A 17,188-nucleotide genomic window follows, 5' to 3' on the forward strand; every position below is an offset into this window, starting at 1 on the left:
AATTCCCCAGCCAGCATTGCTAGAATTCTGGGAGTTGATGTCCACTCATCTTAAAATGCCAAGGTTGAGAAACACTCTGCAGGAGATTGCTTGGAGTTTGATACGGCATTCAAGTGTCCTGAAAGGAGGGGGTAGTGAATGGGGAATAAATTGGGCACTACAATTGTTTTGAAGTTCTTCCATCTAGAAACTGAGCAATTCCTTGATGGACTCCTCCCACCTGTGACATGTTGCCTGATCTTCAGTGGCATCCCTCCACTCTGCATTCTCCTCCGCTTACAAATGTAAGCCATCATTTCTGCTTTCTGGAAGGACAGAAGTTTATGCACGGGGCAAATCCAGTCTATCAAGCCATGTTTTCTCCACCTCCAAATTAACTTGAGTAATTAGAAGGGGTATTTTAAGAATCTTGGAGAACCTCTGGCTTTTCACACACGCTCCTCATTTCAGCTTTGAATTACTACCCAGTGGTTTTCTTTTGCAAAGGGGCAAACTTGCAGCAGATGTTCTACAAGAACTTCCATAATTCCATGAGCCATTGTTGTTCAAACGTTTGTAATAATATAATAATAACAGCAATAACAGTAGACTTATATACCGCTTCATAGGCCTTTCAGGCCTCTCTAAGCGGTTTACAGAGTCAGCATATTGCCCCCAACAACAATCCGGGTCCTCATTTTACCCACCTCGGAAGGATGGAAGGCTGAGTCAACCCTGAGCCGGTGAGATTTGAACCGCTGAACTGCTGATCTAGCAGTCAGCCTGCAGTGCTGCATTTAACCACTGCGCCACCTTGGCACCTTGTAGAATCCTATTGCCTGTCACTGGAGTAAAGATTTTGCAATAAGCAGGTCTCAACTCATTGAGGCGGACAAGGTCAAGAATTTTCTCAGGACTTTGTGATCTATTTACAAAACCTTTCTACTCCTTTAATGGGGCTGCCCCTGAAGAGTGTTCGAAGGCTACCATTGGTTCAGAATGCAGCCACGCAAGCGATAATGGGTGTACCTAGATACACCCATGTTACACCTATCCTCCGCGAGCTGCACTGGCTCCCCATTGGTCTCCGGACGCACTTCAAGGTGTTAGTTGTTACTTTTAAAGTTCTACATGGTATAGGACCTGGCTACCTGAGAGACCGCCTCCTGCCATTCACCTCTTAATGACCAATAAGATCGCACAGGTTGGGCCTCCTTCGGGTGCCGTCGACCGGACAATGCCGGCTGGCGGCCCCCCGAGGGAGGGCCTTTTCTGTAGCTGCATCAGCCCTGTGGAACGATCTACCCGTAGAGATCCGGACCCTTACTACTCTCCTGGCCTTCCGTAAAGCCACCAAGACCTGGCTGTTCCGGCAGGCCTGGGGCTGTTGATTATATCCAGCCCCACTTAGACTGTATGGATGATGTACTATTTTAATAATTGTATCTTTTCTTAAATTTTTAAAATGTTTTTTTTATCTTGCTTGTGAGCCACCCAGAGTCCCAATGGGAGTGGGCAGCATACAAATTCTATTAAACTAAACTAAACTAAAAAGACCTCCCCCCCAAAAAAAAGAGGTTTGCTCATTCCCAGGGCGGAGTCTACATTCCGTGGCAGCAGGTTTAGGATCTGGCTGCAATCCTGTCAAGGGTTTGCTGCCTTCGCTGCAATCCCCTCAGTCAGATCTTTGGAATTGTTGGTGTTCAGATGCTTTATAAAGAAAGGGATTCTACTGGTGATGAAGGGGAAAGAAGCATCTTTTGTTCCTATGGCAACCAAGCTCTGCTAGAGCATCAAATCCAATTTTTCCTAGAAGCTCTAGTTCAGGGGTCCAGCCCGCAGGGTGCTTAAATCTGGCCCATGAGGCTGCACTGGAAACACTGGAAACTGCGGAGCTTCTATCAGTGAAAACACAGCTCTGGTGGGTTGTATGCCCAGACTCTGTTTTCATTGGCAGAGGGCTGCAGGAGGCCGTTGTGGCTGAAAACGGTGCTCAGGGGGCTGCGGAGCTCTGTTTTCACTGGCAGAGGACTGTAGGAAGCAGTCGCGGCCAAAAATGGAGTTTGAGGGAGGGTGCAGCTTCAGTTTTGCTGGCATGGGGCTGCAGGAGGCTGTCACAGCCGAAAACAGAGCCTGGGTCGGCCGCACACAGCATCCCCAGGCTCCATTTAAGCTGGCAGGGGGCTGCAAGAGGCCATCATAGCCAAAAACAGAACCTTGGTTGGCCACACATGGTCCGCCAGGCTCCATTTTAGCTGGCAAGGGGCTGCAGGAGGCTGTCACAGCTGAATACAGAGACTGGGTGGGCTGTGCACAGCCTCCCCAGGCTCTGTTTTAGCTGGCAGAGGGCTCCAGGAGGCTGTCACAGCTGAAAACACACCCTGGTGTGCCACCACAGCCTCCCCAGGCTCCGTTTTAGCTGGCAGAAGGCTGTAGGAGGCCATCGTACCAAAAACAGAGCCTTGATGAGTGACGTCAAGCTGGCCATGCCCCCAGCCACGCCCCCCCAGCTCCCGAGGTCAAACGCAACCCTGATGCGGCCCACAATGAAATTAAGTTTGACACCCCTGCTTTAGTTCATTACAATGCATGTCAAGACACAGGTTCTGGAGTGGATTCATTTGAATCTTTTGGATCAGAAAAAGTTAGAGTGGAACATCCCACCAGAAGGCTAATGTGGCTTCCTGTCAGTGGTGGGTTTCAAAAATTGTTCGAACCTACTCTGTGAGTGTGGCCTCCTTTGTGGGAGTGGCTTGCCACCCATGTGACCGGATGGGAGTGGCTTGCCACCCATGTGACCGGATATGAAGATGCCGACGACACTTGTCAGAACCACCTTAAATTACCTCACACACAGCACTGGCATGCATAAGAATATGATGTAAACTTGTTTTTTAAAAGGCATCTTTGGTTTGCGTAAAACAACTTCAACACACGCAATGTTCTGATTGCACCACAAACGCAGTAGTCGTCCTCACCTTTCACAGAGGCACTGAGTTTTATCAATATGAGCATGATAGTGTAGAATAATCATATCCAAGGACCAGTGGTGGGTTTCAAAAAAATTTGGAACCTCTTCTGTAGTGTGGCCTGCTTTCCGGGTCCACTGGTGGAACCTTTTCTAACCGGTTTGGTAGATTTGATGAACCGGTTCTACCAAATAGATGCAAACTGGTAGGAACCCATCTCTGCTTCCAGTGTCACTTATAGCAGACCAAAATGAAGTCTTTGGACAGCATCACTATTGCTGTTCTTGGCCCCCCCGAGTTGTGTAGGACTGATTGAAACAGGGGAAAGAAATGACTGCATTAAAACTATTTTTAAATGATGGTAGAGACACAGTAGAAGAATCAGCAGGAGGAAAGAGATGAAAAACAAGTATCTCTGCTTCAAATGTCTCTGCTTCAAAAATTATATGAAAAAGGTTGATCGTTTGTTCCAGTGTTTCTTAAACTCAGCAGCTTTAGGATGTGTGGCTCACACAGGTGAAAGAACAGACAATATTAGACTGCACAGAGAACGAGGCCAAGTTGTAGGATGTTCTTCGACCTTGGCAATTTGATGAGGATGGGACTTCAACTCCCAGAATTCCTCAGCCAACTGGTTGGAGAACTCTGGGAGTTGAAATCCAAACAGCATAAAGCTACCAAATTTGAGAACAATTAGTCTATTCTAGGCATGCAATGGTATGCATCCTTCCTAGGTGTATTCAGACAGGTTTCGTGTGTTGTGTTTCATAGAACAGCAAACTGTGTTTCAGCAAAACACTGAATTCTTTGATCTGCGTTCCAGATCATGGCCTTCATGTACGAGACAACCAAAGTGGAAGATCCCGACCTCAAGCAGCGCCTTGGATTTTTCTTCCGTATGCCTTCTCACAATGTCTCCCTCGTCATTAATAATACCAAAGAAATGGATTCTGGCCAATATATGTGCACCGTGAACGTTCCGGACGACAGTACGGTGAATGGAAGAAACATCGGGCTGGTCAACCTTACCGTTCTAGGTAAATCAACTTCGGTTTTCTTCCGCTTGGCAGACGTTAGATGGGGGAGATGTGATCTTGAATCACCTAGAACATTTCATTTTCATGCACGCGGTCTTCGAGTTATGACTGGTCGCTTAGCAATCGTTCAAAGTTAAAATGAACTTCCCATTCCTTATGACCCGGTTCTGAAGTTCTGAGGGATGCCCTCCCTCTGTGGTCACGTGGCTGCATTTTGGGCTCTTGGCAACCAGCCTGCAGTTTATGATCATTTGTAGCATCCCACAGTCCCATGACTGGGATTTAGGATGTTTTTGCTTTTCCGGGCTTCCAGCAGAAACCAGCCCTTAGCATCAATGGGTTCAGTTTGTGACTGCTGGATAAATTGACTTTGGTTTATGACTCCCACAATAAAGACCATAAAATTGGGTCAGTCGCATGACGACCTGCTTTACAACTCTCATGACTTATGGCCGTAGTTACAGGTTCAATTACGGTTGTTAAGTTAACTTGGATGCATCAGGAAAAGATTGTTGCCAATCTTTCCATTTCTTCACCATATACTGTAGCTGAGCTTGGGAGTCTTAACCATTCTTTAGTTCAGCCTTGTAGTCTGCAGAGCTGCGTAGCAATTTACAAGGAGCACCCAAGTTTCAGCTGGTGAGCTATTTCAAAACAGTCCTGTCGGTTTCAAAAGATCAGATTCACCCGTGAAAGTTCATTTAAACCAGGGGTGGGTTCCTGCCAGTTCTAACCTCTTCTATAGAAGAGGTTCCACAAATTTACAGTGCCGTTTAGAACCGGTTCCAGCTTCCTCCCTGTCTGCACATCATCAAGATGAAGAGCGAGAGGAGGAATTCTGGGAGTTGAAGTCCACAAGTCTTAAAGCTGTCAAATTTGATAACCTCTGGGGATTTTTTTCTAAAGGGTTAGTAGGGGTTCAAGGGTCTTGTAACTTGACAGCTTTAAGATTTGCACACTTCAATGCCAGAGTTTCTGAGCTAATATGACTGGAGGAGGAATTCTGGGAGTTGAAGTCCACAAGTCTTAAAGCTGTCAAGTTTGAACACCCCTGGGTTTTTTTTTCTAAAGGGTTACGGGTGCCAGGGTCTTTTAACTTGACAGCTTTAAGACTTGCACACTTCAAATGCCAGAGTTTCTGAGCCAATATTTTGGTTGCTAAGCAATAGTGTTGTTAAGTGAGTTTCACCACATTTTACAAGTTGGCCATGCCCACCCAGTCACATGGCTGGCAAGCCACTCCCACCCAGTCACATGGCCGGCAAGCCACTCCCACAAAGCAGGCCACCTCTACAGAAGAGGTTCTAAAAAAATTTGAAACCCACCATTGATTTAAACTGGTTTATTGCTATTCAGGTGTGGGTACAAGAATCTTCTCAAATAATGGTTAACAGCTGCTAAGAGTTAGATAAGGGTCAATGGAATTCAAAGGAGGCTGGACTTAGTTTGCTTGTGACTATGCAAGGATTCTAGGCTGATTCCTCTTTTAACTCCGCCTGCAGGTACTGCCCCTCTTTCCACTACAATTCCCATGGGATAGAATCTAGAGGAGTGGATTCTCCTTCTTTATGTTTTGTCCAAAAGGTGGTATTCAGCCAGTTCAGACTGATTTGGCCAAACCGGTAGCAGAAATTTGGAGTAGTTCAGAGAACCGGCAAATATCCCCTCTTGTTGGCTCCTCCTTCTTGCCCCTGTTGCTCCCTGTCCTATATGCCCTTGTTTTTTAGTTCAGCTGCTTCGCGCAACAGAGTGTATTGCTGCGCCTCAGCTGAGCTAAAATAAACCAGCTCAGCTCACCAGCGCTGACACCGAGGGCAGTCTTTGAGTGCTGCACGCACAGCACACTGCACGCAACGCACACTCTCATAGAACCGGTAGGAAAAGATTTGGAACCCGACCGCTGGTTTTGTCCAAAGTATAAACACTGAAGCTTCAGGAGCCCCTTTCCCACTTATATTGATCCAACTTCAACAAGATGCCTCAGGAGGCCCAAAGATAGAATGGGATCATTTCTGACCCCCCCCCCCCCCAATATTCTAATAGCACAAAGAAAGATAAAAATCAAAAGTTGTTTCTTGCCACAGGTAACATTAACAACAACCTCACTGATGCATCCATTAATATTTAAGATCCTTCCATATTTGGGGTTCTGCAACAGGCTTCACAGCATCTCTTCCCCTTTGAAAGTTGATGGAATCCAAACTGGATTGCAGAAAATATGACTTCCGCAACAGAGTGGTCAATGCCTAGAATGTACTACCTAACTCCATTGTTACACATCCTCAAGTCTCCACAGCTTCAAACTCAAACTATCTACTGTTGACCTAACCCCATTCCTAACAGGTCCGTAAGGGGGCGTGCCTAAGTGCATCAGCGTACCTACCGTCCCTGTCCTATTGTCCCCATTTATTCGTACCCGTCTCCTGTGTTCATGTCCATGTTTACCAGGGGTGGGTTTCAACCGGTTTGCGGCGGTCCCTGAGAACCGGTTGGTCGCCGAACCCGGAAGTAAGTAACTTCCGGGAACGGCGAAGGGCGCGCCCGCCCGCCCGCGGTCCTTACCCGGTTTAGACGAGTTCTGCGCTTCCACGCATGCGCAGGATGCATACAGCGCCTGCGCGATTGTCCAGGAGCAGCTGGAGCGTCGCGCAGACGCTAGTACGCATGTGTGCACCGTGCGCGTGCACGAGGACGCCGCTGGCCCTGTTCCAACCGAACCGGTTGGAACGGGGCGAGAAACCCACCCCTGATGTTTACACTTATACCTGTTATCTTGTACATGTTCGACCAACGAAATAAACGAACTGATTCTTTTTCCCCTTTCAAGTGGAACGCCAATGTTTTTTATAGCCGGTAGATGGCGCCATTTGCTACCTTTTTAAAGCGTTGGATGGTTTTTGTATTTCTTTCATTTTTTTAAAAAAAGAGATCTCGTTGTTTTGCAGTCCCACCGTCTCCACCAAAGTGTCAGATTCAAGGCAGCGCACAGGTTGGAGGCAACGTTACCATGTCCTGCAAATCTGCTTTTGGAAAACCGGTCCCCGTTTACCGTTGGCAGCGGACTGAGCCCAGTTCCCAGTTTTTCTTTGCACCCACACAAGGTACGAGTCTTTGCTGCCGAGGTTTGTAGCCCAGCACAGCTGGACAGGGCAGGTTGACCATGGCTGTGGTTTAGGGTGAAGAGGGGAGACGTCTCTGTGTGTATCTTTGGGGTCTGCTTTCCAAAACAAAAGAGAAAAATTAGTCGAGAACGGACTTTTGATCCAGTTCAATGTGCATTGAATTTAATCCAAAATTGTAGGTTGAATCACCCGCTGAATATTTCGTATTCTTCTTCATCCGCCTTTAGAATTACCATTTGCTGAAAATTTCCCGATGAGCCCCAGGGGAGGAAGCAACCTGTTGTGGTGACACTTTAGACTCAAGTTGTACCAGGATTTCTCAGCTTTGGCAACCTGAAGATGTGTGGACTTCAACTCCCAGCGTTCCCCAGCCAGCATGGGACTCTGGGAGTTGAAGTCCACATGTCTTTAGGATGGCAAAGCTGAGAAACACTGTTCTACGCCCTGGGAAATGGGAAAACTTCATTTAGAGCCATGGTGGCACTGGGGTTAAGAGTGCAGTACTGCAGGCTACTTCTGCTGCCTGCCGGCTGCCTGCAGTTTGACAGTTCAAATCTCCCCAGGCTCAAGGTTGACTTCCATCCTTCAGAGGTGGGTAAAATGAAGATCCAGATTGTTGGGGGCAAGAGGCTGACTCTGTAAAACCGCTTAGACAGCGCTGTTAAAACACTGTAAAGCGGTATATAAGTCTTAAGTGCTATTGCTAGGTGCTCAGCCAAGTCACTGAGAGAATGTTAACGGGATCCTCTTGAAATACAGTCCTGTTCGTCTGAAGCTTGCTTGGCATTTTTTTCCCCAGATACCAAGAAGGGGATGCTGACACTGACCAATCTTACTATCGACATGTCTGGGGTGTATCTCTGCAACGCCTCCAGCATAGCTGGCCATTCCAACTGCACACTCAATCTGGAAGTGCATCCACGTGAGTCTCTTCTTGACAACTCAAGGTCTCTTTCTACTCTGCTTCCGTTTACATGGGGACTCTTAGGAGCAAGAGAAGGTCGAAATAAATGAAACACCACCATTGCAATCAGTTGTGTCCTTAAGAACAGTCTTCCATTTCTGTTTAAAAATAAACACCCTTGGTATCAAATTTTAGGGAAATTAGTGTTTCCTTGGCTGCCACATTGAAGGTGTCCACCTAGCTGGGAATTTGTAGTGATGATGACTGTTCCATCTGGATTAAAAGGTGCTGTTCATATTCCTGGTAGAAATGACCATCGTCCTAACAGTCTATTCATGCATCAGCAGCCAAGGTGAAGTAGTGATCAGGGCATCCTTCCTCAACCTGCCTGCTCTCCAGGTTTCTCCAACAGAGATATGGGCTTCCATTCCCAGAATTCCCTAGCCAGCATTGCTAAGAATTGTCAGTGGTGATCAGTGGTGGGTTTCAAAAAAGTTTGGAACCTACTCTGTGGGTGTAGCCTCCTTTGTGGGAGTGGCTTGCCGGCCAAGTGACATGGTGGGAGTGGCTTACCGGCCATGTGTTCTCTCTCTCTCTCTCTCTCTCTCTCTCTCTCTCTCTCTCTCTCTCTCTCTCTCTCTCTCTCTCTCTCTCTCTCCTTCCTTTTGTCTCTCTGTCCCTTTTTTCTTTTTTTCTTTGATCTCTCTCTCACTCTTCATTTCTTCCTTTCTTTCTCTTTCTCTCTCTCTCTCTGTGTCAGTCTCTCTCTCTCTCTGTGTTTGTGTGGGGGGGTGGGGGGTGGCAGTGGTGGGTTTCAAAAAATTTTGGAACCTCTTCTGTAGGTGTGGCCTGCTTTCCGGGTCCACTGGTGGAACCTCTTCTAACCGGTTCGGTAGATTTGACGAACCGGTTCTACCGAATAGGTGCGAACTGGTAGGAACCCACCTCTGGTGGTGGTCCACAGAGAGGATTTAAGACAGGGAAAACCAAGGAGAATATCTCATTTGTTCCTGAAATGGTTTGAGCAGTCAATATCTCCCAGCCTAGTCTATTTCACCATTGTTTCGGATAACCATGGGGGGAACAGCCCCGTGTAGCCTTTCTGGAAGTTAAGATTGATATCAATGATATATAAATCATCCTAAATGTTCACGCAGAGATTGGATCCCAAACCAGTTGTGTTTGGTGTGAAGAGGTTAGAGGGATTTTAATTAGGATTAAGTAGGCCCAAGTTTCTAGAGAGGCAGGAGGTTGGGAACGGTTGAGAAAGGTAGGATTTGCTGAAATCTTTTTCCCATCTCAATTTTTTCTTTATAAAACCCCAAAACATCTTTACTGTTGTGGCTCCTTTTGCAGCCTTCAATACAGCAATGGTGGCTGGTGCAGTCGTGGGGACCCTCATCGGACTCGGCCTGATCATATTTTTTACACTTCAGATGTTTATCTACCGAAAGAAAAAGAAGGAAGCCCAAGAAGAGATAGCCAATGAAATCAAGTAAGTAATGTAGAACATCTGGCGCTGTGGATCGCAGAATTAGGAAAGAGTATCCACCACATGTTGTTGGATTCTAAGTCCATCAGCCTGACACTCTCTATAGCCAATGACCAGGAATGGTTGGAATTTCCCCCTGGAGCATCTGGAAGAAATGTCTAAGGTAGACATTGTGTTTGGATCATCTTCAATATGTCTTGTTGACTATGTGGTCGTTGGTGCTCTCATGGTTCGGCTGTTTTCTTCCACATGTTTCATCGGCCAGGTAACATCAGTGCTGTGCCAGGTAGCGCTGATAATGTTACCCACTTGGGTGATGAAATGTCTGCAAGAAAACAGCCAAGCTCAGAGAGCACAAAGGACCTCAGAGTTCAAACTGAACTACAAATATTCCCTTCTGTTGCTTCTTTCGGATTAGTTTCAACAACAAAACACTTTGTGTACAACAGTGGAATGGTTAATCTATAGTGGTTGTGGGTTCTTTTTCCTCCGAGGAGGCCCTTGTCACGGATGATTGAATTAGTCTTGTAGTAAACAGATAGGAGTATAAGTCCTTGCAAGGCAAAACTCATTTAGATACTCTGTTTGATGGGAAACACACGGTTCCACCACAAAACCACGGTAGACAAAAGCGCGCTCGACAAAAGCGCGTACGTGACGTCATCACAGCGTGACGAAAACATCGCGCTGTGATCGATAAATGTAAAAATAAAGCAAAAACCTTACCCTAACCCCCCCAAACCTAACCCTAAACCTAACCCTAAACCTAACCCTTAACCTAAGCCTAAATCTAACCCTAAACCTAACCCTTAACCTAACGCTAAACCTAATGCTAACCTTTAACCTAACGCTAAACGTAAACCTAACGCTCTAAACCTAACCCTAACCCTTAACCTAACCCTAACCCTAAACCTAAACCTAACCCTTACCTTTATGTGAATCAGCTTGCTTTAATTTTATTTTTATTTCAATTTTTAATTTTTTCCGTCGCGCTGTGATGACGTCAAATGCGCGCTTTCGTCAAGCGCGCTTTTGTGGACCGCGGTTTTGACGGGTCACGGAAACACACAAGTTTACATTTGGAAGATTTTGAAAGGGCTTAAAATATAAAAATCATAGATCAGTATGGAAATGGAATATTGGAAAATGACTTCATTGATTCCATTTATGACTTCCTCTCCCGCTACAGGGAAGATGCTGTAGCTCCCAAGACGCTCTCCTGGGTGAAAAATTCCTGCACTGATGGACTCTCCAAAAATGGAACGTTGTCCTCCATCAACACCTCCCGGGATCACAAACCCTACGCCATCCGGGCCCCCTCGGACACGGCCTCCATCACCACTGCTGCAGGAAGCATGGTGGGCTTCAAGGCCCCTTTCACCGACCCCAGAAACGGGACCCTCACCCCGACCCCCAGCCTTTCCAGCCAATCGCTGCCCCTCTATTTTCCACCGGTGATCAACGGAGTCCAGTGCCATCATGCCAATGTGCCCATCCACAGGAATAACCTCCACCGGACAAACCGGGCTCAGCCCCAGGCCCCCCAGCCACAGGAGCCCCCCGCCCCTACTGCTCAAGGCTTAACGGCCTCCACGCTGAATCGCATGGGGGCCGTGCCGGTCATGGTGCCTGCTCAAAGCCAGGCGGGGTCTTTGGTGTAAACGCGGTTGTGACTCCAGAGCTCTCCAGGTGGCCGTTGGTTTGACTCCTCACAAGCACTGTTGAGAGACAGGCGCGCATTATGCTGCTTCGTCAGCCTGTCCGCAGAGGTCCAGGGGTCTCTGTGTGGGTTGGGGCTTGGATTTGTTCTTCAAGTGACCAAATGTCAAGACTTTGCCATAAGTGAGACCTTATCGGGACTTCTGAAAAGGACTTTTTTTTTTAAAAAAAAGAAACAAATGGTAACCAGAAGAGCTTCTGTTTATCTGTCCAGTCTTATTCTTCTTGACGCACCAGCCCCATTCCATCCCCTCTGGGAATCTACCTAACAGAGACTAGGTTTAACTGGATGAAAATGTGTTTATTCTCTAACGTGACTCTTAATGTTGAGGAAGAGAAAGCAAACTGTGATTTACTGTCTCGGCTTAGAATAAGAGAAGGAGGTAGATCTGAAGTCTTTTAAGCCAAATGGGTCATTCTATCTTCTCCAATACTTTTCAAGAAGTAGCTCACATAATGGGAAATCCTTGAGCCACTTGGGAAGGGAAGGTAAAGATAATTGAAACCCACCTGACTCCATGTCAAAAGTCTACACATTAGAGAAATCTGCACAAGTTAAAAAAAGAAGGGATAGAATCTCAGCTGCCCCATTCCAGGTAGACATTGTTTTCCAGCAATGGGTAAAGATTGCAGCCAAGTGGGGAGGTGTGACTTCCTTTCTTGTCATTCCTGCTCAAAACTAAAGGACCGTTCAGTCCCATTGTTTGGTTGGGTTGATGGCCTACAGGTAGTTCTTGGAAGTCCGTTCAAAGGTAATTAATGCATAAACATTTCACCTGCCTCTTGAAACACCTGATAATCACAGTACGTTAGAGGTGTGCAACTGTTTGAAGACCCAAGCTTCCATATGAATGGAGAAGCCACCATATATTGCATTTGAAGAAAATGCCATTTTAATGTAATTTATGGAATATCAACGATGTGACGAATGAATTTCTGTAATAAGCCTTAAAATGACAACTTTAAAGTTCAGCACTTATGAAGGCCCATTCAAGACTTTGGAGATTCACCTGTACTTGCTGGGCACTAAATTAGGTAGTATCAATGCCCCCTGAAATAAGTTTGGTACAAAATAAACGCAGCTCTATTCAAGAGGTTATCTTTTACCATGGATACAACTAGCTGTGTAATATCCTTTTTCCTGAAATGGTATCCCAGATTATTTAATTTTGGCAGCCTTAGTGACTAGATGAGTTTGGCTCAGGATGGAACTATTTGGAGAGACGAGTGCCATGAAGTTGCCAAGACTGAATCCTAAATGCAAAAAGAGATCAAAGTATTGTTATTCACCCGAGGATGCTTGGAAGTGGTTTCTGATAGGAATAAGTTAAATGGGATAGATTGAAACAAGACAATAATTGGGTGGGTGCTCAAGTTTCCGCACTTGGCGGTTTTGAAACTAAAAAGTGGATGCCACCTTTAAGGTATGCATCTAAACAGTAGCTTTGCAAAAGAAATTCATCTTTATAGGACCATAAAATGCTTTCCTACATTTAATATTAATCCAAGCTAATCATATAATTCAGCATTGTCAGATGGCACGGTTCTTATGAAACTGTTGACACACAGATCTGTAGAGGTTCTTCACTAGGTCTTTCCATCCCACCACTCTTGTGCTGAAAATTTGGGGAGGGGTTTTTCTGTTGCTTCCTAGCATCCTTACAAGCCCACTTTTTGAAGTAGTGGTCCTCTATCAGTTAAGGTAGGGCATAGCCCACAGAAATACAGATGTAGAATATGCTTTTCAGGAAGTGCTCCCACCCCTAAGGAAGGCTAGAAGGCAAGGCAAGTTAAGGAAGGATTCTGCCTTGAATCCTTGTGTACAGGTAGTCCTTGACTTATGACCACAGTTGGGGACTGGAACATCTGTTGCTAAGTGGGGAATTGTTAAGTGAATCTCACCTAATTTAATGACCTTTTTGTGCCATGATTGTTAAGGAGAATCACCTTGATTATTAAGTAAACCACACAATTGTTCAGAGACTTTGGCTTCCACCATTGACTTTACTTGTTGGAAGGCATCTGGGAGAGTCACAAATGCAGATCACATGACCCTGAGATTCGGCAACTGTCATAAATATATGCTGGTTGCCAAGCACGCCAGTTTTGATCACGTGACCACGGGGATGCTGCAACCGTTGTGCCAGGCCCAGTTTCAGGTCACTTTTTTCAGTGCCATTGTAACTTTGAATAGCCACCAAAAAAAGGTCGCAAATCAAGGACTACTTGCAGTCATCCATGTAACTTTATTTCCAGCAATACAAGGTGGATTTAGAATTGCTTTCTTCTAGGATGATGGTTGGTCTAGGACAGGGGTGTCAAACTCAATTTCATTGAGGGCCCCATCAGAGTTGTGTTTGACCTTGGGGACCAGAGTGGGGATGGCCAGCTTGATGTCACTCATGTCAGAGGTTCCTGCGGTGGCCCAAGAGCTCTGCCAGCAAAAACGGGCATCCCGAGCTCCGGTTTTGGCTGCTACAACCTCCGTTTTCACTGCCAGAGGGTTGCAGGAGGCCGTGGCAGCCGAAAACGGGGTTTGGGAGCCTATCTTTGCTGGCAGAAGCACCATAAGGCTGATCCTTCGCTCTTTCCAGGGCAGCCCCACAGGGCAGATCTAAGTACCCTGTGGGCTGGATCCGGCCCCCAGGCCTTGAGTTGGACACCCTTGATCTAGGACATGGGTCGTCAACCTGGTCCCTACTGCCCACTAGTGGGCGTTTCGGGATTCCAAGTGGGCAGTAGGGACTTCGGAAGTTAAAACCTCCTTTTGAGCGAGTGCGCAGTTGCAAAATAGGAGAAGCAAACACGTGAGAAGGGGAGGAGGGGGATAGCAGGGACAGGCAGAAACCGAACAGAGCAGTTGCAAAATAGGAGAAAGAAAAGTTATAGGCAGGAGAGAATTGTTGTTGGCTAATAATAATAAGTGGGCTAACTAGCTCAGCCTTACTTTTGTACATTGCCCTTAGGAAGGTAAAAAAAAGGAGATAAAAAAGAAAAGATTAAAAAAAATTAACAAAAAAAGGGAAGAAAAATAGAGAAAAGGGGATAAAATAAAGGAGGAGAGTAAGCAGTGTTTAGTCTGGCTCATAAAGTTAAAAACATTATAAACATGCATAGAAATAAAAAGATAAATGGACGTACATTTCTTTTTTTAAAAAAACAAACAACTTCCTTTCTAAAAAATATTCCGCCCTTGCGCAAAAACTGGTGGGTGGTAAGGAAATTTTTCCATCAAGAAAGATCCATTAGCGGGTGGTAGGTAGAAAAAGGTTGACTACAACTGATCTAGAATATAGCTGTGGTTTTTCTCCGCAAATCTGCCTTGTATTCTCTGGAGGTGTCCCTCACTCAAACAAAGGCAGCCAGTTGCTCTAAATCAGAGGTGTCCAACCTTGGCAACTATTAAGACTTGTGGATTTCAAGTCCCAGAATTTCTCCAGCCAGCCATTAAAGTTACCAAGGTTGGACATCCCTGTTCTAAATGAGCGGAATGTTCTCTTCTAGGCAAAATAGCTGTTTTGGCTCCAAACCTATCATGTTTTTTTTAAAAAAAAGAATAAATGGAACCCTTTTTATGACCGTGGTTAGAACCTTCACACCCGCAGGATTGATTCTGGAAAATATGCTTTTATTCTAATTTGTGTCCCACTGTTCCTTAGTGAACCACCAAGGACTCTATTCAAATATTCTCTATTTTTGAAACTTGGCAACTTTAAAAATGTGTGAACTTCGACTCTCAGAATCGTCAGCATGTCGGGTTCAAAAACAGCTCTCTCTACCTGCTGTCTTGCGGTTAAGGCCAAATACTGCCTCAGGTCTCCCAAACTATCACATCTTCCATACCTCTTGAGGACATGTCTTGTAATATTATAGAACAACTTCCTACCAGGCCTCTTAAACCGACTGTTTAAAGGACACCTTTGGCATCTTAATATATATTGTGCAATTATGTTTATTCAATGGACAAATTCCTATATTTCTTTTTCTTTCTTTTTTTTATAAATGTAGATGGAGTAAATAATTTATACTTCTAGATATTAACAGGTCTGTGAATCTGGACTGGAGTCCTCTAACCATTTTCATGCTAGCTATTTTTATTTTTCAACGGCAATAAGATCCTTCTGTTGTGTGGGAAGGTAGGGATACACTGAAGTATTTTTATGTACAGTTTTGAAATGTATTATTTTTCATAAACTACCATTAAAAGTATTTGTTTTTATATCAACTAAAACCAACTGTAGTAAGGCAGTTTGCATGGGACTGTGTGTGTGTGTGGAAGGCATTGAAATGCACTGATCCCAACTGAACTAAAACTCCAGGTTTCTTAATTGTTTCCTTTTTTTACAACAGGGAGTAAAATGATAAACAATATAGGGACAAAGAACATAAGCAAATAGAAACACAAGGTTATAAAGAAATAAATTCAACAGCCCTGAACAAAAAATCAATTAAAATAAGGATTGTCTTCAAAAGTTGTGGCTGTTCCATCACTAGAAGCTTTTAAGAAGAAATTGGACGACCATTTGTCTGGAATGGTTTAGGGTCTCCTGCCTGAGCAGGGGGTTGGGCTAGAAGACCTCCGAAGTCCCTTCCAACTCTGTTATTCTGTTAAACAAGAAAAAAATGCTGCATTCTCAAAACAAAATTTGCTATTGGTGGATTCCATGCATTGCAAAATATGGTACAGCTAACTTAAGGCACTGGTTTAACCCAGGATAATAGATGGGCTTGTTATTTGACAAAGGCGGTTGCAGTATTCTAATGAACTTATCTGGAAAATTATTTGCTTGGGCGTAGAACAGTGGTGTTTGTTTCTTCCAGTAGCTGTTAATAATTTCCCAGAGTGATGTTTGTCTTTCTTTTCTAGAAGGAAAGCCATGTCATTGACTCTGTGTTTTCGGCATGTTGGCATACATGTATACATACACGCCTGTGTTTAAAGCCCAGCCAGATCACCCTGGAGCCCTTCTGAAATTGATTGATATATGAAGACTTGACACATTTATTTTCAGTCCATGGAAATGGGTGATAATTAAATACGGCATAAGGGTTGTTGTTTTTTTACTGCACTTTATATAGATTTAGCTGGCCATCTTATAACAAACTCTGGGCGGCTCCCAATCAAAAATTAAAACGTATTGGAACTATTAAAATCAAAACAAAAACATGGGGCCAATCAAAGTTCTAATGTGCAAATATCTAGTCTCCCAGTTCTTGGGGGGAAAGTCAGATCTTCAAAACCTCATGGAAGGTTAAAAGGGTGGAGGCTGGCTGAGGCTACCACAGAAGAGGCCCCAGAATAGGCATGCTTCCTAGCCCTCATCCGATAGCAATATTTAGCAGACGGAACTAGCCATGTGTGCCCACCCTATCTGGCCTTGTAGGATAGGTAGATGTTCTTTAGGGAAGACAGTCCACAGATAACCATGTAGTCCCACAGACAGTCCCACAGATAACCATGTAGGACGTTAAACACACAAATGCAAATACAATGTCAATGTCCCGATTGATGAACTCAACCAAAGCAAGTACGGCCAAGAACATCCAATCTCTTGATGCAAAACTTTATTGAGTACATTATTTCAGCACAGATGAGGGCAAAATCAGATCTGGCTATTTCCTGCGAAACCCCACATAATGAAAGTATAAATTCTCCCTCCCCTTATTAGACCAGGTCACATTGTCCAACTGAGCCTCATCATATTGTTATAAGAAAGTCTTTTGGCTCCGGCAAACACCTCTGAAGTGTCCTTGGTTCTCATGGATTTCTTCTTGATGTATGGAGCTGACATTCCATCACCTCTCCCCCACCCACCCCGGTTCATTGGCAAGCTGAGAAGCAATAATGGTTGCAATAGTATACATGTGCTTCCAAACCTGCCATGCAAATGCAAAAAATAAATAAATGCAGCAACCACTTTCTTTATCATCCAGCATTGGAAAAACCCCAGGACAAAAACCCAACA

General features: G+C 45.0%; 1 protein-coding gene across 1 annotated transcript in view; it reads left to right on the forward strand.

Annotated features, from left to right (window-relative positions):
* Positions 1-15,453, forward strand: part of ESAM (endothelial cell adhesion molecule) — an 85,980-nt gene extending 70,527 nt beyond the window's left edge. Inside the window, exons 3-7 of the mRNA XM_087706319.1 lie at positions 3,772-3,985; positions 6,931-7,086; positions 7,907-8,029; positions 9,368-9,506; positions 10,693-15,453. Of these exons, the coding sequence (XP_087562445.1) occupies positions 3,772-3,985; positions 6,931-7,086; positions 7,907-8,029; positions 9,368-9,506; positions 10,693-11,164 (1,104 nt within the window). The 3' untranslated portion in view covers positions 11,165-15,453. The remainder of the gene's footprint in view (positions 1-3,771; positions 3,986-6,930; positions 7,087-7,906; positions 8,030-9,367; positions 9,507-10,692) is intronic.
* Positions 15,454-17,188: the final 1,735 nt, after the last annotated feature.

This window comes from Thamnophis sirtalis, unplaced genomic scaffold, assembly GCF_051295495.1.
Source record: "Thamnophis sirtalis isolate CommonGarterSnake01/CBP01778 unplaced genomic scaffold, rThaSir2_p1.2 scaffold_2, whole genome shotgun sequence".
In the NCBI taxonomy this organism is placed as follows: domain Eukaryota; kingdom Metazoa; phylum Chordata; class Lepidosauria; order Squamata; family Natricidae; genus Thamnophis; species Thamnophis sirtalis.